At 40.9% G+C, this 22,153-nt stretch overlaps 1 protein-coding gene across 7 annotated transcripts in view; it reads left to right on the top strand.

Moving 5' to 3' along the window:
- The window catches only part of LOC130175948 (CUGBP Elav-like family member 2), a 30,749-nt gene extending 11,087 nt beyond the window's left edge, over positions 1-19,662 (top strand). For 4 of the 7 annotated variants that reach the window (XM_056386666.1, XM_056386670.1, XM_056386672.1 and 1 more), the window contains exons 2-14: positions 901-1,091; positions 4,081-4,163; positions 5,779-5,827; positions 6,371-6,505; positions 7,426-7,505; positions 8,745-8,906; positions 10,107-10,170; positions 10,809-10,943; positions 11,612-11,740; positions 12,812-12,988; positions 13,127-13,273; positions 14,752-14,932; positions 15,839-19,662. In XM_056386666.1, the coding sequence (XP_056242641.1) occupies positions 901-1,091; positions 4,081-4,163; positions 5,779-5,827; positions 6,371-6,505; positions 7,426-7,505; positions 8,745-8,906; positions 10,107-10,170; positions 10,809-10,943; positions 11,612-11,740; positions 12,812-12,988; positions 13,127-13,273; positions 14,752-14,879 (1,480 nt within the window). In that variant the 3' untranslated portion in view covers positions 14,880-14,932; positions 15,839-19,662. Of the gene's footprint in view, positions 1-900; positions 1,092-4,080; positions 4,164-5,778; positions 5,828-6,370; positions 6,506-7,425; positions 7,506-8,744; positions 8,907-10,106; positions 10,171-10,808; positions 10,944-11,611; positions 11,741-12,811; positions 12,989-13,126; positions 13,274-14,751 lie in introns of all 7 variants that reach the window. The other 3 variants (XM_056386668.1, XM_056386671.1, XM_056386667.1) reach the window with 2 other exon arrangements.
- The last annotated feature ends 2,491 nt before the right edge of the window (positions 19,663-22,153 follow it).

Here is a 22,153-nt window from a genome sequence, read left to right on the forward strand (position 1 = left end):
TATTTTTGTGGTTGTTAAAATCCATTGTTCATTAAATTATATTCTTTTTTTAACTGGGTCTATTGCTAAAATCCAAAATATTGTTACTACTTTTACTGTCTACTGCACAAATAATTACCACAAATAATATGTTTATAATGGCTGTCAAACTGCCCTCCACAACTGGATATTTTATTTTCATTAAGACAAATAGATTGCAAATCTTTCTTAAAATAATTTGGAGCAGTACATCACTAACAAATTATTTGAGGGTGTATGGCAAAAACAATATATAGTGTACATTTATCAGATCTGCTAGAAACATTTGTTGCATCATTATTGTGACCTGAAATGGAAGAATATCTTGTCGTAGCTTGTCGACTACTTCCCCTAGAACAGATGTGCCCAAGGCTAACTGTGTGACTCTAAAGCTTACATTAGATTTTAACATAAGCTTGACAAAAACTGATGCACCACAAAAAAAAAAACATGATGCAATGCAGCACTTGTCTGTAAGCTGTCAAGAACACTGCATTCCTGTGGTTTAATTTCATTGATTCTTTTGTTTCATTCAACAAAGAAATATTGGTTGCATATTGGTAGTTGTGCTCACAGAGTGTGTGTCCACACACTTAATACACTTTCTACCAAAGTGACAGAAATAATATCAATAAGTTGTTTTTTAGCCTGCTGCTAACCTCCAGTTTAGTTTAGATATTGGGCAAGCATTTCAAAGGATTGTCACATTGCTTTTGATATTGAAGTGTTCTGTCATCCTGTAATTCTTGGTGCTTCATTGTTGAATTTAGTCTTTAGTCTTTGTGAATTTAATGCAAGACCATGGATTCAAACTTAAGAAATTAATTTTGTATAGACCCTTGTATACTAAGTTCTTCTTGTTTTTCTGCTTGTTTCTCTTAGCAACGGCAGCAAGATGAATGGGTCGCTGGAGCATTTGGACCAGCCGGACCCAGACTCCATCAAGATGTTTGTGGGACAGATCCCGCGCTCCTGGTCAGAAACGGAACTAAAAGAGCTTTTTGAGCCCTTTGGAGCTGTGCACCAGATCAACATCCTCCGTGATCGCACCCAGAATCCCCCTCAGAGCAAAGGTATGGTCAGAGTATAAAAGCACAGTGCCACATCATCTACCATCACATTTCAGCACAGTCCCCTTAGGAGTTGCACAGCATTGCTCGTCTGTACACACAGTGCACCTATATTTGTGCCTACAGATGAGATGATTCAATTGTCTTTTGCAGCCGGGTTTAAAAAAAAAAAAAAAAAAATTTATAACCCTTCTTTATAGAATTTTTTTTTCCTTTTTACTTTGCTTTACTGGTTTAAAAGCTGCATTGTATGAAGGAAGTGTTGCTCAACTGAAATTTTCCATTAAGACATCCATCGATGCGCTCACTTAGGTATGGTGCTCGAGATGAGCGATTCACTTTAGGTTGCAATTAGAGGAGACTGTGAAGTGGAAGCCTGCTGTCTGCAGAGAGCTGCCACTGGAAGTGCTCAGTCTTCCGTAACTAACTGCAGGTGAATAAAGTAAACGACAGTTTCCCTTATGTAACTGTCCTGGGTTTACACCACCACCCAAATTTCAATCCCTTGATGGTTGGATGACTCACTATGGCTAAAGGCACTAATCCACTCTTGGGTTTTAATGTGGTGGTACCATGTTTGATGCTGGACAGTGGTTTCACGATCCTGACATACCAAGCTGCCTGGCTGTCATTGAAGGTCTCTGGCCAACTCATAATGTTGTGAGGTGTGTCCAGAACCACCGCCACTATTTGACCCTTATCAGCCCCTGTTCCTCTGATTGGGTCTGTAAAATTGTTGGTGTAGACAGTCTAAGAGAGCTCGTCGGCTGACTGCTTGTTCAGCTTGGTGAATCAGTGATTTTACCCACTGAACAAAGTTTATCCTTATTTTTTGCCTTTCATAAGTGAGACAGGCTTAAAATACTACAGCAATGCCACTGCTTTAGAATCACCTGCCTTTCTGGCATTCAGTTTCCCTTCCCCTCTCCTTCCTAGTATCCATGCAAACATCAGTTGCATAGAAGTAATTTACCAAAAGCAACAAGATGAGTCTGTGTTGTCTCGTCACATTCCAAAATCTCAGTCTCAGTCAAGGGACTGCTTTTTGGCTAGACTGCAACTGCGGGGCCAGTCCTATAAATGCAAATGTCTTTCGCTGACTAACAAGTGCTGAAGTTGCATCATTGGTCAGCCGGCCAAATGTTGGCATTTCTGCATTGACTGTTGCTCTCTCAAAATGATGTTTGTTGCTACATTAACGGCAGTTTGGACCCCTCTAGCAACTTTTTTCAAAAAAGCACCTCGTGACAAATCTAGAAACTTTTTGGACAAAATGTCGGCTCCTTTCCATAGAAGGGAGTTGGCAGTATTGCCCTGTCAGCACATATTTAGGCCTTCCCCTCCACAATGATTTCCTGAATATGTTAATCACTGTATTACGACATTTAGAGACATTGAGCTCTTGGGGGGGGGGGGTTACTCAGTCAAAAAGATCCTTTAGTGTGTCAGTGTCATAACTGCAGTGCACCCTGTCACCAGCACACCACTCGAATCCGCATGATCAGGCTTTTTAACAAAAATGTACTCACACCTCATCATCACCAAATAATCCTGAGTGTGTTCAATGGTTTACCGGATCTGAAATCTCCAGGGTCCTTATTATGTGTCGTGTGTGTATATAAATATACAGCCAACACTGTGCAGTTCAGTGGGAGGCTGAAGAGTTCAAAGCCCCCTTTTTTTTCTTTTTTTTTCTTTTTTTTTTTTTTTTTAAGCAGAGCCCTCCCCTGTTCTATGCGGAGTGTCAGCTGTGATGGCCTATTGACATGTTAATGCAATGTTAATGTATTCCAATAGATAATCTGGCCTGATCACAGCCGTCTTTCGCTCACCCAGTCTGTGAGAGGGGAATTTGTTGCTGCGGCACCCCCACGCCCATCAATTTGACTGCCGTCCTTCTTTCCCAGTCATCATACTCCTACTGGGAGAAGTGGGGGGCAGTTTCATCTAAGCATGACGGCCTGATGCTGTCAGGCTCACGTTTATTTGCATGGCAGATAATACACCCTTCTTCCCTTTCTTATGTCATCAATCTTTCTTTTGTTTGATTTATTCGTTGAAATTGCTGTAATCCCACTTCCATTTTGATTGTTTACTTTGCCACGGACCTATGGAGGAACCATCAGATTGCAGCTGTTTTTAGGTCACGTCTACTGCAGGTCATGAAAAAATCATCTGATAACTATCACGCCTCTCTGGATGGTTTATTTAGCTCCAGTAAATCGGAGGCAGGGCTAAGCAGCAGAGAAAGAGAGAACTCAGCTGGTTGTGAGAGAGAAGAGAGCAGCTCGATGCATATTAGAGTTCAACAGCCCTCCCCGCGGCCTGGGAGCTCCAGTAACAGCATAATACACACTATGTAGGTCAGAGACGCTGCAGTGCTCCACTTCCCCAGCCCAGTGAAACTGACAGGCTGGAACGCCACTGGCGGTCTGCTGGGACGGAAGGATGAGAGGCTTTTTTTTATTTTTTCCTCCCCCGCTCTTCTTTTCTTCATCCCCCTCCCCCACCACCTCTCTTCTCCTGTGATTCCTCTTCCTTGCTCTCACTCCTGCTCTCTCTTGTCTCTTTGTGGTGTTGTTGTGCCTCCTGTATGTGTGTTTGAGTGTGATCGGATTCTTATGCAATGCGCCACCACTCTCTCTGATGTGTTGATGGTTGTTGGTACTGTGCCCTGGCTTGCCCAAGTCGTGTTGACCTGTGGACTGTGCATCGGTATCTAACCCTGTCGTCATCTCTATGATCATGTCACACAACAGCCTTCAACTATCTCATTACTCCACTGTCCTCGCTGCAAGCTCCTACATGAGCTGTGTGCACCATCTAACAGTTGGTGCTAAGAATATCCTGTCACATGTTTCTAACGTGATGTGTTGAGAGCTTCTTTACTCCGCAGTATTGGTGGTATTTACTGTCTGTATGCGTTGTTCTAATACTGTCTGTCTCCCCCCTCTTCCCCGCCCATTGTTTGTCCCTGTTTTCCACTCTGCAGGATGCTGTTTTGTAACTTTTTATACAAGAAAAGCTGCACTGGAGGCCCAGAATGCACTGCACAACATAAAGACCTTAAGTGGGGTGAGTAAGCACAGTATGGACTGCTTTTAGCTGCTTGAGCCCCTCTACATCCCTGGTGCAGGCTGTGAGCTGTGTGCTGGCCGATAATGAGCTCTCAGCTCACTGAACGCCTGTCTGGCCTGAGAAATATCTCAACCCCCACTATGCACGAACACCACACCAAGGACTCCCTCAGCCTCAACACACTGAATTGATAAGATGACCCAACACACACACACACCCGCCCAGGTATCAGGTAAAGTATGCCTGACCAGGCAGCAGGTTATTCACTGAGGCACAGGATCCGATCGCCACAAAGTGGAACAAATTATTAATGCTTGTCTTCATGAATCATTGATGCACATCTGCATTTTTATTTCCCTAAGTTAGAGGTATAAAACTAGGCGAGTTGAAGTCTCTTTAACAATGGAGCCTGGTGAGAGTGTGGTCTCTTAATTCCTCACCTGATTTATATAGTGAGATTAAAGCCCAGTCAACTGGAATAAGTGCAGTTGCTTGTTAAACCTCTACAAATCTGCCCAGCCTATACACCATTCTAAATTACTTTCCTTCCAATCAATTAAATCTATACCAAACAACTCTAGCTGTCGATTAAATCAATAGCTCAGTCTATTGGAAAAGGAGCCACTGTCAGTGAGGTTACAGGTAAATATTGAACCAGGTTGATAAATGAGTGTAGCAGGCTGAGTATACAGGCCTGGCGCTCTTCACTGGAGGACTATCAATCAGCCAGACATTTCAAATAAAGTGTGGTCCAACAGCTCAGCTCTCCTGGTCATACTGTTACTGGCATTGACTGCAGGTGACTGAGTTTGGTTTGCGTGACAGTGGAAAAGCTTGTTTCCCTGTTCTCTCTCCCTTCTGTGCCTTGCTCTCCTTGGTCAGTGACGCTAGCCAGTACCCATACTGAGCAGGCCATCTGTCCGCTTCTCTATAGTGCTCGTCAAAAACAAACCCATCGCTTTTCATATGTACAATCTGCTCAGGCATCTCGCAGCTAGATTTATTTCTTCTTTCACGTCACATGACAGGTAAATGTGCTAAAAATATATTCACTTGAAGTTCTGTGCATCGCCTTGGACAATAGTGTTCGTTAAATGGCTTGAAATGACAGAGAAATGAGCAGTTGTTCTGCATCCACTTTCTCACATAAATGAACACAGCTTGAGAAATGGCGACGTGTTCAGAGACGTGAAGTTGACTCAGATGAGATTTTTCACAGCACAGATTTGCCACACCTTGTATGTGTATGTAATATGGTGTTGTATAGAGGGTTAAGAAAGTATTATATCAAATTCTGAAAAACCCATCTCTGTATAACTGTTCAAAAGAAGATAAGGGATGTTGACAGGGAGAATCGATAAGTTCAATCACGAGTCTTCACTTCAGTGAGAAGTGAAATTGGATAGTGGGGAATTTGATCCCTGCCATTAACTCATAGACACTTCCTCCTGATTCTGGCAGTGGTGTGGGATGATGGTCTTAGAGTGAAAGAACAAAACAAGAAGCAGAGAGAAATGTTTGAAGATGGGGGTGGGGGGTGACAGACGCGGTGTTAACCATTTCTCTACCCCCTTTTTTTTTTTTTTTTTTTTTTTTTTTTTTTTTTCCCCAGATGCATCATCCTATCCAGATGAAACCCGCTGACAGTGAGAAAACAAGTGGTAAGTGGATTCATCTGAAATGCAGTGTGACACCAGCCAGAGGATGGTAGGATACAGAGATGAAGTCTATTGAGGAAAAATTTAGCCAAGATAAATGGGGTTTGAGGTTTTAAAAATGGGGGACAGGGGCTTTGTTGTCTCTATTTAATGCCAAAATGAAGGCCTGAGAAGGACTTAGCTCAGGGAATGTGCGGCAATACATAAATTCTATATAGTGTCAGGGGCTAGGAGGATTAAGAGCTTCAAAAGACACCAAGGAGAGAAGAGAAGACCAGGTACAGAGGATCTGCAGGAGAGCACAAATGGAAGATATAGGCCTCTGTCTAGAGAAGTAGACACTGAGGAAAACAAAGCTGCAAGTTGCAGAGATTTGTAGAAGAAGCTGGCACCTTGAGTGAGAGGCAGAAAATGTGGCAGCAAGGAGAAAGGTTGAACAAGAAAAATAGAGGTGCAAGATTTACTGCCTGATGTAACTGCTTCTTTCATAGCTCCATAATTGTTTGGGTTTAACCGAATGGCTGTTCTCTTTTCATCCTTCTGCAGCGGTTGAAGACAGAAAACTCTTTGTCGGAATGGTGTCAAAGAAATATGGCGAGAACGAGGTCAGAATGATGTTCTCGTCTTTCGGACAGATCGAAGAGTGCCGAATTCTCCGGGGACCAGATGGTCAGAGCAGAGGTAGGTGTAGGCACTGTGTTCTTGGCCTTGCAGCGGCCACCTTCAGTGTCGCCGAGTACATATTCTCACAAAGTATTTATACAGGCCCCTCCCTGCTTCTTCATTTCGTCCCCCTCCACCCCCAAATCAAGTGCTATTCACCTCCAGTGGCACCCATTCCATGCCCATAGTCTATCCTCCTGTCACTGTGACACTCAGCCTCCACATCTCACAGTGAAGGGCCGCTGCACTCGCTGTCCGGCACAATGGCCCGTTGCCTTGGCAACCGCTGGCTGCTGGTGTTCGTGGGCTCAGCTGGCGGATGGCTCAGCTCGGCTCAGCTCCTCCTTTACCGCCTCCTTCATCACACTCTACAAAGGCTGGAATTAGCCTGTCGTCGCATCTCCTACATAGCTCTCTGCTGCATAAAGCCTCAGATAGTAGGCGGCACAGGGCTCTCATGTTGACGTATACATGATAAAACCTCATAGCAGAGACAGTTAGCCAGAATTTCTGCTCTTTTCTCATAATTGTACGCAGTGCAGCCACAATTTGGAATGGACCATATGACCCTCTGATGTTTTTGCAGATCTTACATATTTCAGCAAATCAAATCCTTTCGGTGTGTTTGTATTTGTGCATTTTATGTGTATATAATCACATTGACTGTTCCACCATGACACCACATAGTCAAGCCTCTTTGGGTGGCTATTTAATCCGTCGATCACTGTGCTCATGTGACACGTGTTACTGTTCTCCTTGTTGTGTTCTTTCTCCGTGTGCTAACCAGTGAGGGTGGTTCTGTGTGCTTGGGAGTTGCCATTCTCTGTACTGTAATGTGTTTTTTGGGGTTCATAACGAGTTGTCCAAACCTTTTGTCTTGTTTTGTTTCTTCTTGTCCCCCCCCTCCCCCCCTCTCTCCTATTGTTCCCCCCCTACAGGCTGTGCGTTTGTCACATTTGCTACCAGGGCAATGGCACAGAATGCAATCAAAACCATGCATCACTCTCAGACTATGGAGGTACTGTACCCCTTAGCACCTATTTCTCACCCCCCTTCCCCCTCCCCCCTCCCCTTCTTACATTCTGCTGCCCCCTTGTGTTGGAAATATGACGGGCCTGTCCAAGCAGATGGCGTCCATTCATCAGAGTATGAGTCATTTCCAAAACCACTCTTGCTAATTACAAAATTACATTGTTGTCTGCAAAATAATTGAATAAAACTTGAAGCATTGCCTCACACATAGCTGCTGAATCCAGAGTTAAACGGACATGACAGGACACAATGAAAATTGCTGTCATCTCTAATTTTGGGCTGGACTAAATGGATCTCATCTATTGATTCTGATAATATTTAGGGGCCTAGCCTTCACATTCTACCATAATCAATCTATACTTTGGACCACAGAGAAAATAGTCCCACAATCAAATAGAGGTTAACAAGGAATTACTCCAGACTGGAGCAGCTAACCTATTAGATTTCTTCAAAAACTGGGTCCATGTCCTTGTGTAGCCAGTAGAGTCTTTGTGGAAGTGGAGCAGCAGTAATTTGACAGCTAGCAGGTCAGAGGCTCCCCAGTGAAGCATCAGACCAAGTCTAATTAGGAGCCTGACCAAACATAACACTCCTCCTACCAGATTAAACACAAGCCCCAGTGGTGGTGCCACCTATACCCCCCCACCCCCCCAATATTATAACCTCCCCAATTTTTCAGCTGCCATGGGAGGTGCTGCTGGTGCAGAAGCCATTTTCCCTGTCCAGTCTGGTCCCTGTCTGGCTCTCAACTCAAAATACTTTTGCATCGCATGCCTCGTGTCCATGCGTCTGTCTGAACAGTATGTGACTGTCTGTTTGCGAGATTGTGTGTATTGTAATGCATTTTTCTTGTTAATGTCTGCTGACATATCTTCGTTTGAATGTCTTTTTTTTAAGTGTTGTCTCCATCTGTTGTCTGCTTGTCTGTGGACTCGATTCAGTGCTAAAAAGATTCAATGTCTGCAGCATTGTCCTGTGCCCCTTTTGGAATGTGGCCTGGCTCAGCTATGCATGGCAGATGTCTTCTGTGTTAGCTTTGATATGAATGCAACAGGCATAAAATTGTCTTGAGGCATAGACGATAGCCCCCCCCCTTTTTTTTTTTTTCTTTTTTTTTTTTTTAAATTCCTTGCAATGACTGTGTCCTTGCATTGGCGAATACACTGTAGGTTCTTATGTGTGTTTCTGAACCGGTCTAACATCTCTTACCTCTTCGCTGCTGCAGGGCTGTTCCTCACCTTTGGTGGTGAAGTTTGCCGACACACAGAGAGATAAGGAGCAGCGGCGCCTGCAGCAGCAGCTAGTACAGCAGATCCAGCAGCTCAACAGCGCCTCCACCTGGGGAAACCTGGCTGGCCTGGGGACCCTCACACCGCAGTACCTGGCTGTAAGTGTTGACATGCTACCCTGCTGAGCTGCACAAATAGTCATGCACTATCATATGGCACAGGTTTCGCTTCTAGTTAAGCCTTATGTTGACTTCTCATTGGACTAACGTACTGTCAAGGTTAAAAACAAAAAAAAGAACTATCCGAAAATATAAAACACTTATTAGGCAACACATCAGACATGTAATATATACAATATTTGTGAGGTTTGTAGTAAATCTGTGCAGAGTCAGATGTAGTTGTGGTGGTGTACTGGTTGCTATATTGTGAGGTGTTTAGATTCATGTATGAACAGATCACAGTAGGGATGTTTCTCAGGTGTGCTGCATTGAATCATTATCAAGTGATCCTCTTTTTTGTTTACTGTTCAATAAACTGTGACATTGACTGGGAATTCATCACCCATTTTCTTTATATTATACACAACCAGGCCTCAGACCTTTAAAGAAATGTAACTAAACTGGCTTATTTCAGGCCTAACACCCAAACAGTGTAATGGAGCAGAGTGCAAATAAAAAAAAAAAAGCTATAATTTGAAATACCACAGAGAATTCAGACCTGAGCAATGAACTGATTTCTTTGGCTCAGAATAGGAACATCTTGTCTCACTCAGTTTGTGTTCTGGCTGAAGGACACAGGCATGTGACTCACATGTGCCTATTTTGAATTGGAGCCAGTAAACATGTGACTTAAACATGTTCATAACATGAGCAGCTGAGGTGTTTGTTTCTGGCAGGAAAACAGGTTGTTTGATTATTGCTTCCACTTTAAAAACTGATGAGTTGCTATGCCATCAATCCAAATATTACGTACAGGTGGAAACAGATGTCATGTTTGTGATTGCTACAACATCTGTCATTTTTTGATATTTTGTTAAACCAGACACTGTTTACATATGAAAGCTCTGTACAGATCTCAGTTGTTGCTGCACTTAAAGTGATTATCACCAATAAACTCACTTTCTCAATAATCAGATAAACAGAGGAACATTATATATTCGAATGTGCTAAAGTCAAGATTGTAATATCCATTTTTTGTCTTTTCCCTGATACACATCTTTTGTACAATGGCAACTCAGACTCGTCAGTCTTGTTCTGAAATTCAGTGGAAAAAACAATGCAATTATACTGGTAATCAAGACCAAATTGTGCATTCCCCGATTGATTACTGATTTCGGTCTTTCTCTTCTTTGTCAACAGCTGCTCCAGCAGGCCACATCTACCAGTAACCAAGGCAATTTCAACGGTATTCAGAGGCTAGGAGGTGAGTTCATCCTTTCAGATGTCGAGACCACTGTTCTTAAGCTATCCCCTCTACATGAACAAGCCGGATATTTTCATGTCACCAACTTTGTGACTCAGTGCTCTACGCCCACATGGTTTTAAGTACTGTAAATCACATTACTCTTTCAGATCAGTGGCACATTAATAATCAGTGCTGCTATTCCAGGTCTGGGTAGGCCCGTTTAAAGATAAACACTCGGCACATTAATTTAATTTCACTTGGCAAATTAAAAAGCAATATATCTGTGAAGAACAAAGTTCCCTGTTTAAAGCACACACCATGCTGCTTTATCACTATAATGGGGCTGGTTTGGTATGTTGAGGTGTAATTTCATGTCTAACCCTAAAACTAATACTGTATTGTTTGATTGGGATTGATAAAGTTTTATTTCTAGTACAACCCTTCCCTGTGATTGAAAAGGAACTTTGATAGAGAAAGCTGAGAGAAGTTTTTAATTGACGACACAGCCATAGAAGCACATCCCATCTTCAACTGTAAAGATATATTCTGCAGTTGGTTCCTTATAAGACTATTTGGAAAGGCGTTTCTCTGCAAAAACATGAACACAAATTTGGAAGTCTTTGATAATCACCTCTGTTTCTGTGTTCTCTCTGTAGGTGTGAATCCCCTTCAGCTGCAGAACTTGGCCACATTAGCTGCTGCTGCGGCTGCAGCTCAGAGTTCTGGCAGCCCCACTTCCACCAATGCCCTGTCTACAAACAGTGGAGCCCTGGGAGCTCTGGCCAGTCCAGGTAATTGAACACTAACATATGCTGAATTTGTAGTGTGTGTGCTGTACATAGAGTATTAAACACCCAAGAATCAAACCCTGTTGATGAACGGTTGTTTTAGTTCAGTTAGATTAGTGTATGCATCCGTTTTGCTCGCTGAGTTTTTGACCTTGTTTGTAATTGGTAAATAACCTGTGTCTATTTTCCTGGTTTTTAACTTCACATTTAAATATAAGTCTAAATAAAAATTCCTCACCCGTTGAAGCATAAATATCCACAAGTCAGTGCTCCTGCTGCTGTGATGGTTCCTACCAACTGCTCTGCAAACGTCCCTCATCTGCCATTTGTGGTCGTCAGCCATTCTTCATTGATTTTTATGGAAGTTAATCACCAACATATAAAATTTTATGAGACCCCCAATTTCCCTTTTAGTCTGTGTAAATATACATTGGCTCCATCTGAGTTTAGCATATTGCAGCTGCGATAATGACCTCTCCTTGTTAAGAGACAGATTTTTAACTGCCCCCTCAATGCTGTTATCCCCTCATAACCATAACAATTTGTGGCAAAGATGGCAGACATCTAAAGTGATATGAGGTGTTTTGAACATGAGCACGTCAGTCCTGTGGCAACGCATATTTCGTATATTTATTTATTGGTTGGTTGATTGATTGATTGTCTCTCAACAGCTGGTTCAACAGCAGGGTCCAGTGCCGGTGCTGCCATGAACACCTTGGCTTCTCTGGGCACCCTGCAGGGTCTCACTGGGACCTCTATGGGCCTCAACAACCTTAACGCTCTCACCAGCAGCGTCAGTGGTGAGAATCTCCTTTCTACTAGCTTGATTTGAAAACTACAAAATGGCACCTAAACATATAACACACACCTAACTGTAAAGCTACAGTAAGTAAGATTAAGAGCAAGATTTCCGTCTCTGCTGGATGTGTAAGTAGTAACTGATAAAGCATCACATAGAGTCCTTCCTGGCCTTTCAGTTTCTCACTGCCCTCACCAGCAGCCCTTTGCATTGTTTTAACACAAGGCTGCTGTTGGTCTGAATACCCAGTGACATGTTAAGCTTGGGACAAACCTGAGAACTACTTGAAACCTAACCAGACTGGACAAACCACACATTAAGATTTTTTCCACCTACAACTGACATCAACCTTAAACTGAGTAAATGAAACGAGACGACCGGAGCTCTGGTGGTAGATGACCTCAGAATCTGTGAGAACACAGTTGTTGCATGTTCTGGGACCTAAACCAAAATGGAGGGGAACCAGCTGCTGTTTATATGGAGAGTTTGTGCTGAAATGTTTAAAAAAGGAAAAAAAAAACTAGGTTTGGGTAAGAAACTCTGTTTCACTTGTCAAAGTGCACTTTTACACCGTAAACCTTTTTGGTCGCCATTCTGCCTCTTCTTTTTGTTTATTTGCCAGTAATCCTCTTCAGGTGACACACAGGTGACACGCAAGTGACATCCATGGTCACAGATGTCAGTCACAAATATTAAACAAAAAAAAAAATCTGAGTCAGAACGACTGGCAGAGACTGAAGGTTATAATCTTTACATACCACACACTGTTTGTTTGTCTGCCGACTGAACACTAACTCATCCAGATTGGAACTGACCCGGTGAAACTTGGCCAGATCAGTTGTCAAGGCTTAATACTCATCATCAGCCCAACAGTCATTAGGGTGTGTCCCCACCTTAAATTTTAACAACATGACAATCCAAGGGCTAATCTGAGTTTGTCTTTCTGCCACCTAGTGGTCAAAATCATCTACTGCAGTTTAAGTACTTGCCACAGACATTTTACAACTTGCTCAAAATGTTTGAGTTATGTGTGTGAGTGTCTATAATGCATCAGTTTGATTGTGTTTTACAGGTATGGGGGCCATGAATGGAGGTCTGGGAGCCTCCATGGCTAATGGGTCAGCAGCCAGCTCCATGGACGCTCTGACCCAGGCCTACTCAGGGATGCAGCAGTACACAGCCTCCGCCCTGCCCTCCCTCTACGGCCAGTCTCTCCTGCAGCAAAGCATTGCTGGCAGCCAGAAGGAAGGTGAGCAGATCCTCAGCACGCACCAACACACTCGCATGTTAATTCTCCCTTTGTTTCAGTCCGTTTTCATCATTCCATGAACATATTTTATTTTAACTTCTGTCTAACTTGAGTGTCTGATTTTCTTACCAAATGGAGTAGGGCCAGAGGGCGCCAACCTGTTTATCTACCACCTGCCACAGGAGTTTGGGGATCAAGATCTTCTGCAGATGTTCATGCCTTTTGGAAATGTGGTCTCTGCCAAAGTCTTCATTGACAAACAGACCAATCTGAGCAAGTGCTTTGGTAAGTGTGTTGGCGCTGCTGGTCTCTGAATGCTCATTATAAGTGATATACCATATTAGGTTGTCATGGTGCCACTATAAATTTTGGGGATTTTTACTGGCCTCCATTTTGAATAATGCTGAGGCAGTATTGATGTAGTGCAAAGAAGAGCTGTGCACATGTTTTTCTTTGCAGCATTTCTTAGTGGCAGATGACGTAGTAGTGTATGCAAAGTGTGACAGTCACACAGCACTGCTAATGTTATTTAATGTAAAAAAGATCCCCTCCAGACATGTTTTACATCATAAACAAATACTGTGCTGTGTGTCTAATATGGTTTTTCCATAAAGTAACACATTACCCTTGTTTAAACTGCTGGTTGGACCACAGCTGGCCTCCAAACTAGTTATGTGAACGAAAAAAGCCTGTGTGGCCATGTGTTAAATTTAGATTAAAGGTGAGCGCAGTGAAACTTTCCCATTCAGCTGAAAACAGTAAAAACTCTGTTTTCAAACCAAATCAAAAGTCTTTTGTCTTCATTAACATGCTCAGTTTGAGGCATTTCATCTCTAACAGTGCTAAACAAACAATTTAATCTTTACATTACATTCATTGGTTTCATCTTTTCAATGAAGCTTTAATGCTTTAAAGTATACCACTCATTGAGTACTGCTCAAGTGTTATGTAAAGACGGGTATGTTGACAGAATTGATTGTGTCAACACGACACAGAAATACTGTTTATATGGCTTATTATCTTGATGTCTGTACTTTAACTGACTGGTGATTCATTTATTGTTTTCATTGCTGTTTTAAATAAGTAATATTTATTTTTTCGAATGTATTTAATGTAAATTCAGTGGAACATTTCAACTGATCTGAACAAATAACAAATAACATAACACATAAGAGAAACTGTAACGACTGAATCTTTGGTATTATTACTTCATGAATGACATAACTAGCCATCCCTTGTGCTGTTTGTCTTTTCTAATCATTGAGCTTGTCATGAGACTTACACAGACCAGGAGCTCCTTGTCTTGAATTTGGCACCGTGTAACAGAAATTATGCAACACAAAATGATGCTGAAATGTTGTTAAAGAGCAACTTAACACAAACCCAATTTTCAGTTGTCTATTGGTTTCTGGTCCCAAGCTATAGTGTTCATTGCAATGGTGGTTTGCTTCGTATTTCCAGAGAAAATCTATTAATTTTGTTATGTTGTGTTGTACACAACACTGTTAAGGCAACATCACCATAACTTGAGTCTGGGCACTGCCTGGTTATGAAGACACATTAAACAGAAATCAATGGGGTGAAGAGCTCTGATCATTTGTGGCGGTCAGACAGAAAAAACAAAGTTCAGGTACCACATATTGTCTCTGGTGGTTATCCAGACTTCATAAAACAGTAGTTTCATGCATGGCTTTGTTTATTTAAGCTTAGCATTATGTTCTTTACATGTATGTAACATATGTCCTCCACCTTGTTGTTGTCAGGGTTCGTCAGCTATGACAATCCTGTGTCTGCGCAAGCTGCCATCCAGGCCATGAACGGTTTCCAGATTGGAATGAAGAGGCTGAAGGTTCAGCTGAAGCGTTCCAAGAACGACAGCAAACCCTACTGATCCTAGCCCCGGGGCCTTCCCCCCTTCCCAGCTCTAATGCTAGCACTGCTAGGGTAAGTTCACCCTCCAGCCAAGGTCACCACAGCAGAGACTCAGTGGGGCAGGGGGAAAGGAGCCCACCACAGGAGGGAGACTTACCCTATTCCTAAAAGATGGTTGCGATGTTCGTTCCACATTTTACTGTATTTCATTCCTGCGGTTTTCTCATGTAATTTGAGTCGGATTAAATATTTTAATGTATATGATTATTTATGACTATCACTGGAGTCAGTGTTCGCTGGAGGTATTTTGTGTCACTGTATTTAGTGGAGAGCATCAGGTGTGTTTCCATGCCATTTCATTGCCTTCAGGTCAAGTTAGACAGGTTGACTAAGGATCAGTTGTTGTGTTGAAGGGCAGAAGCCAGACCACGTAGACCCCCGAGCCCAGAGCTTCAACTTGTTTGGCTTTTTACGTGTAGTCTGTCTCGTTTGTCATTCTTAATGTGAAAATCCTTTGCACTCTAAATTTTTCAATCTTCGTTCCCCCTATCTGTCTCTCACTCTTTCTCCCCCCTCTCTGTCGTATCATTATCTAAGCCATGTTGAGCTAGGCTACCTCTCTCTTTCTCTATTAACAACCTCTTCCAGTCATTCCATCCATCCTCCAAGTCTCCCACAAGGGACTGGCTCTAGATGGATCTCTTTGGGTGCCAAGTATACAGTTTGTGCATGTTGGAGTCTCTGCCATATGTCCTGGTGGTGTCACTTCCTTAAATCTGTGCATTGTTTTTGTGTGTCGGGAGAGATGGGGGGGAAATGTTTACCGCACTGTCCTTACTGTATGTGGTGATTGGCATTGTTTTTGTTGGTTTTTGTGCCTCATGGCTAAACGATTCTTGTGCTGTGCCCCTAACTTTCTCTTCTCTCCTCTTTGTCTCCTCTCTCTCTCTTCCTTTCGTGTTTTTGTTCCTTTTTTAGAACAAATCTCCATGCCTGTTTGCTCATCATTAGCCTAGCATGTCTTCATGATGTTGAAAGCCAAGCCAAACTCCTGGCCTCATCATCCCACCATTGTCTGTGATGTCTCTCTAAGCTCGCCTGACCAATACCTGGCCACCCACTGACCCTTGACCTTAGCTCAACCTGATTTTTCTGCATGTATATTAATTTTTGTTTTTGTTTTTTCTGTATAGAAATGTGACAGGTGGGAGAGAGGTCAAGCAAATCAATGTGAAAACTTACTTACGTTGAATTCATTTAAGAGACCTTTTTTGTTTTGCGAATGTTTTAAAAAAAGAAACAAAAAAACCTGTGGGATTTCTTATTTTTAATTTAGTTTTTTGTTTTTTATGTTGCTTTCTTTTTACCTCTCTCAGTAAAGTTCACTTGAAAGTTGAATACAGGGATTGGCACACAGCTGTGCTATTTGGTGCCATTAGCAATATGTTGGCTTCTTAAAAAAAACCATGCTTCAGACCACTTTCCAACACTTTTGAAAGTCTGACCAGTAAACCCCCTCTCAGTGCTCTGTAATGATCTCTACATTTTGCGGGCAGTGTGAAGATTTACACCAAGGCTATTTAAAAATATATTTTGTTTTCATTTACAAAAATATCCAGTGTATTTGCTTTTTTTCTTTTTTTTTTCTTTTTTTTTGAACTATTGATGGCACAATAAAAGGTACATTTGCTCTGTTTAGAGAAATGACTACCTACATGAGTCAACTTTTTTAGAACTGATTCACAAATAGACAATCTGTGGTTTAAATGCACACTTAGATTACCTATATTTTATACCATTGAATCTATAGAAGTTTAACTAACAGAACCCAGGCAAAACGATGGGTTTTTTGTAGATTATGTTGTAATGTCATCTGTGTCGGGGGGGCGGGGGCGGGGGGGTCTTCGGTGTATTACATTTTTAAAGAGGACTAAAATCACTTTGATCAGTGTGACCATTTGAGGGTCATTTCTAGTAGATTAAAAACACTTTAAGTCAAAAATTCCTCTGCATTAATTGTAATTTCAACTTCTAGGGAAAAAAGTACTTTTTTTAAGGGTCACATTTTGAGTATCAAGGCTAATTTTTTTTTTTTTTTTTTTTTTTTTTTTTTTTTTTTTTTCTTTAAGAAAAATTTAGTGTTCAATTTCCACGGTACGTCTTGTTGACTTTCTGTGAATTTCTCATTAATAATTTAATTAATGGATGTTTCACTTTGGTTTAGTTTGGATGCCTCATATTGAAAGATGATGATTTACAATGTCTGTTAATCATACAGATGCCAGACAATGTTTTTGTTTTGTTTTGTTGTTAAAGTGCCCATGTGTCAAACTCAGTGTTTTTGAATTCACACAACACTCTTTCCTGTAATATTACCTAGTTTTCTTTATATATATATATATATATATACACGCACGCACGCACGCACGCACGCACGCACACACACACACACACACACACACACACACACACACACACACACACACACAGCGACACAACACTTTCTGTGATTGCAAATGTGGGAGCCCCTGAAGAAGAGATCACTCGGACAGAACACACGACCTGTGGGTCTCTGCACGTTTTATAGACACACACACACACACACTTGCTTTTTATTTTTGTGTTTTGCTGATTGTTCTTTTAAGTGACTTCCAGTATCATGTTTCAGTCGGACACGATGCACGGCACATTAATACCAAGTCCACCACAATAGTGTTGGTTTACAAATACATTCCATTTTTTCAGCACAAAGTTTACACTTGTTTTTATCGGGGTGGTATTTTGTCTGTTGTACTACAAGTTGTCGATACAACCCTGGTAAAATAACAACCACTTCACCCCCCCCCCCCCCCCAAAAGAAGGGTTCCCTAAAACTGCGTACCTGATGGCGCTAAAGAGTTGTCAACTCAGGGGTTTTTTTGTGTGTGAAAGTAGACACTCACACAGGATTACGACACAAATGCACAATTGTCACCATTTGACCTTTTTGGTTTGGATTTTTTTCTTTTCTCAAAATACATAAATATTCCAAAAAAAAAAAAAAGTAAAAGAGAGGTACCAAATTTGAAACAGTGCTGGAGGAAAGTGTAGTTTTGTAAGGAAACGTTAAGCACAATTGTGGGAGCTAATCACTTTTGCAGAATGTTGTGTGTGATTATAATCCCAAAATTTTCAAGGTACCACTGATTTCACTTTTTAATATGGGCATGTGCTTTTTACAGTGTGTTTTTTCTATCCAAATGCAATACAATATTCAAAGTGCCATATATACGTCTAGAAACTGCCTACACATCCTTATTAGGCCTTGGTTTAGAGATTGCTGCAGTTCGCCTTTTTTGTCTATTTATGCCAGTGTCATGAAAGCTCTTGTCACCTGCTCATGTCCCCTTCTCCTCCCCCCGCTCTGTGTGTTGAGTTATTGGTTATTGGAGTTATGTGTATTGTGATGTACTCAATTTGAACAGTTGGTTAAAAAATTGTAGATAAACAATAAACTTCCCTATACATTTGAAGGTTAAACCTCTTTCTTAGTGAGTGTGAACACATGTATTGTAACACTTTGCGACTTTGCGATACAAATATTTGGTGATCATATGTGTTAGGGAATTTTTGAGTTTAATAAAATCCAAAACAAGCTAAAACTCAAGAAAGGAAAGAAAGAAGAAGGAAAAAAAAAAGGACTTGGGAGCCATGCTAGTAAGATCCTTAAGTGATAAAGTCGTGTGTCAAACACTGAAATGATTGCAGGACTGTTGCGATATGCAGTGTATGTTGAAGTGTTACTGTGAATGAATTTCAAAAAAAGAAAAAAAGAAAAAAAAAAAAAGCACAATGTACAGTCCACAGCGGTCCCAACAAGAACTTGACTCACTTCAGGGGCTTCCATCACAAATACCGTTCAAGCTCTAACAATCACTTTCTTTCTTCTGTTGTTTTCATATTCTGAAGTGCTATTTTTTGACAGTGTGGTAGCTTTGCATCTCTATAGATATTATCCTGATCCAAAAGAAGAGAGAGAAAAAAAATCTTGTGTTATTTTCTTGTCTGATAATCGGTAGGACTCTGTTCATGTTCCACCAATAATTTAATAGATGTTTTGTCTTGTCTTGATGAAAGCCAAAGTGGGTGCATCTTGATGTGATCTGTATTATACATACAGTAGTTTTTTTGTTTTTTTTCTGTTCAGTCAATATCAATTTTTTTGAAACTGGGTGGGATTTGAAAAAGAAAAAAAAATGACATACACAGGCTTTCCAATTTCTACAACTGGTTGTTCATATGTATTTTGTACCAGTGAAGCTTTTTATATTGGAAATTAAAGAAAAAAAATCTATATTGGAAAAAAAATTGTCTGGCCTCTCAATGTGGCCTCGCCTTGACTAGGTCTCGAGTTTGGCCTCTTGGTGGCGTCAAGCAATTTTTTTTTTTTTTTTGTCTCTAAAAGATGCCTGATTTTGATTTTACTTGGATCTCTACATGTTCCTCACTTCGTTAATCGGTTTCAGTTTCGGGGGGGTTGGGATCCTCTAAATCGTGGTAAGTTTCATGTTAGTATTTGTGCTGTCCACATAGTTTAATGGTCATCAGGATTTCAGCAACTTGTGTGGATAATTGTCTTAGTTAAAGAGTTAACTATCTGTTTAGTTTGAGCCTTGCTTTTTACCTGTGTAGAGTTTTCTGTTTTTTCCCATAGCGGAGTGTGTAGCCGAAAGACTCTGTGTTCTTTTTTGGTCAATGTTTGTTCATGTGTGGTGTGTTTCTTTGCCTCTGTCTCCAAATTAAACCATTTCCCCTAATATGGACTGTGTGTCTTTGTGTGTCTTTGTGCTTGTCCAGTGTTGTAAAGGCATTTTACAAACCACCCCTCCCTCCCCCAGTGTGTCATGTCTCGCTAACTTGTTTCTATTCGTTGTGCTTCTCTTTGCTTCTTTCTGAGCAGGAACAGATTTGGGGGGGGGGGGGTCCAGGTGTCTGATGAGTGGGGTGTTAGAGGTGATTATTGTGGGTTTCAATTATGAAAAGCTATCATCTTACACATTTGAGAAGCTGCATCTCACAGCATTTTCTAGATAAATTAACATTCATATGAAAACAAAACCAAAATTTTATCAATGCAAAGTTGAATTAATGGCTGTAAACGCCTTGACTAGTGGTGAAATGATTATGATCAAATGGAGGGTCGACAGAAGATGAATCAACAATTTCGATTCTTGCTTTTAGAGTTTAAAACCATAAGTCAATCATCAGAAATGAATCAGTAATTGTTGTGATTTGCAATTTAACATCAGTTCTCAAGCAAAAACACCAACAAGTCCCTAGTTCCAGCTTCTCAATGGAAGGATTTGATGCTATTCTTCCATAAGATGAAACCAAATACTTTTAGTTTTTGATACATTTTGGACAAAACTAGTAACTTGAATATGTTAACTTGGGGAAATTGTGAATTTAACTTATTACATTTTTTTTCTTACATTACATAAACCTAATGATTAATCAATTATGGAAATTATCATTTGATCCAACACTGAATGTTTCATGTTGTGAGAATTTGCTTCTCTATATTCTATGTCATTGTTGATATATGTTTGATATATTTGGATTTTGGACCAAACAATCTGCAGATGTCACGTGGAGCTCTGGGAAACTGTAATGGGTGCTTTTCACCATTTTCTGCCATTCTACGAAGTAAATGACAAACAAATGATCATCAGATTAACTGATAATCTAAAAAGTTGCAGCCCAACTTCATAGAAAAGCTCTTCAACCAAAGTAATCCCAGAGAATCGCCAGTGTTCTCTCTTGGCTGACAGCACAGACTTAACGGTGGCTGCTGTATGTTCAAGGAGAGAATAGTTAATGTGAAAGATCTGACATCAGAGAATTGACTTGATCTATTATGCACCAAACTGTCATTGTTAAAGAGGCCACAGAGTCTGAGACTCAGATCCTTTTTTCACCTTTTTTTTTTTACTTCATCCGTCTGCAACATCTTACCTTCCATAAGTCATAAGGTGAAAGTGTTCAGGTAGGTTATTCACCTGCCTCAGCTACTTCAGACGGGACCATCTGTTAGTAGGGAAAGTGACAACTCTACCAGTATAGAAACGGCAGTATAACAGCACAAAGAGTGATGTGTTTCTGATTGCACAAAGAGCGCCTCAGCTCCCCCTTTAACCAAGACACAACATGTTCTGCAGCATTGCAACACAGTCTGCAGATGGTGGTGTGGGAGGAGAAGCTGGCAGCTCTGCTTCCTTCTACTATACAGTCATTAAACATCTGCACACATTATAGTTTGAAGCAGAACAAAATGGGTCCAGAAGTGGCAGTGAAGCCAGGATGTGACACACATTTTTAATAAATGGAGAGAAGTTGAAGTTGTTTCCATGTTCTCAGTTCTGAAAACACACAGTGGGATGTGATTATTCCCTGTGCTAATTTACTTGTACGTATGCGGCAGGCTGGGGTCATCTCATTGATTAGGATTATTAAATGTGTTCCTTTTATATGAAGCCTACCTTGCACGAGGTGTCACCTTGCTTGTTAATTTGATGTAATACTGAAACAGGGTTTTTGGGTCAGGAATAATGCAGAGACACATTATTCAGAAGTGTGTGAACCAAGGACATTCGTGACAGAAAATGTGACACCAAATGTTTGATTTCATCATTATTCCAATAATAATATACTTTAGAGGGTAAATCTGCAGTGGTGCACAGCTCGGTGCTCTGAAGACAGTTTGAAAAAATTTACCTGAAGATTTTCTTCCTCCAAATTAAGACATAAAATAACTTCTGAAAGACTTACTGAAGCGTTTACTGCTTCCTTTGACTTGGGAATACTGTGAAATACTTACACCCAGTGGTGGAGAAGCGTCCAGGATCCTAAAGCAGAAACACAATGTTTCAGTCTACTATGCAGCTTTGTGGAAGCATTAAAAGATACCAGGGTCTTACATTTTGGTTAAACATTTGGGTAAAAATATATTGCACAATATTTCTGTACAAATGTCACAAGGAAACTATACAGTTCATACAATATGGATATACCTCTGTAGTACAATGAAGTGACCATAAAGAGGAAGAGAAGAAGAGATTCATAATTTCCTCTAATAAGAAAATATTAAAAGTCATCTAAGTTGAATCAGTTGTCCTTCCCCTGTTAAAAGGGCTGAGTTTGTTCTGTTCGGCCTACTGCACATCTGAACTTAATTAAAAAAGGAACATTGAGAACTTTTTCCCATTACAATTACAATAGTTCACAGGTGGTGAATGATAATATTATATCTCCTGT

This window comes from Seriola aureovittata, chromosome 10 (assembly GCF_021018895.1).
Source record: "Seriola aureovittata isolate HTS-2021-v1 ecotype China chromosome 10, ASM2101889v1, whole genome shotgun sequence".
Lineage (NCBI taxonomy): Eukaryota > Metazoa > Chordata > Actinopteri > Carangiformes > Carangidae > Seriola > Seriola aureovittata.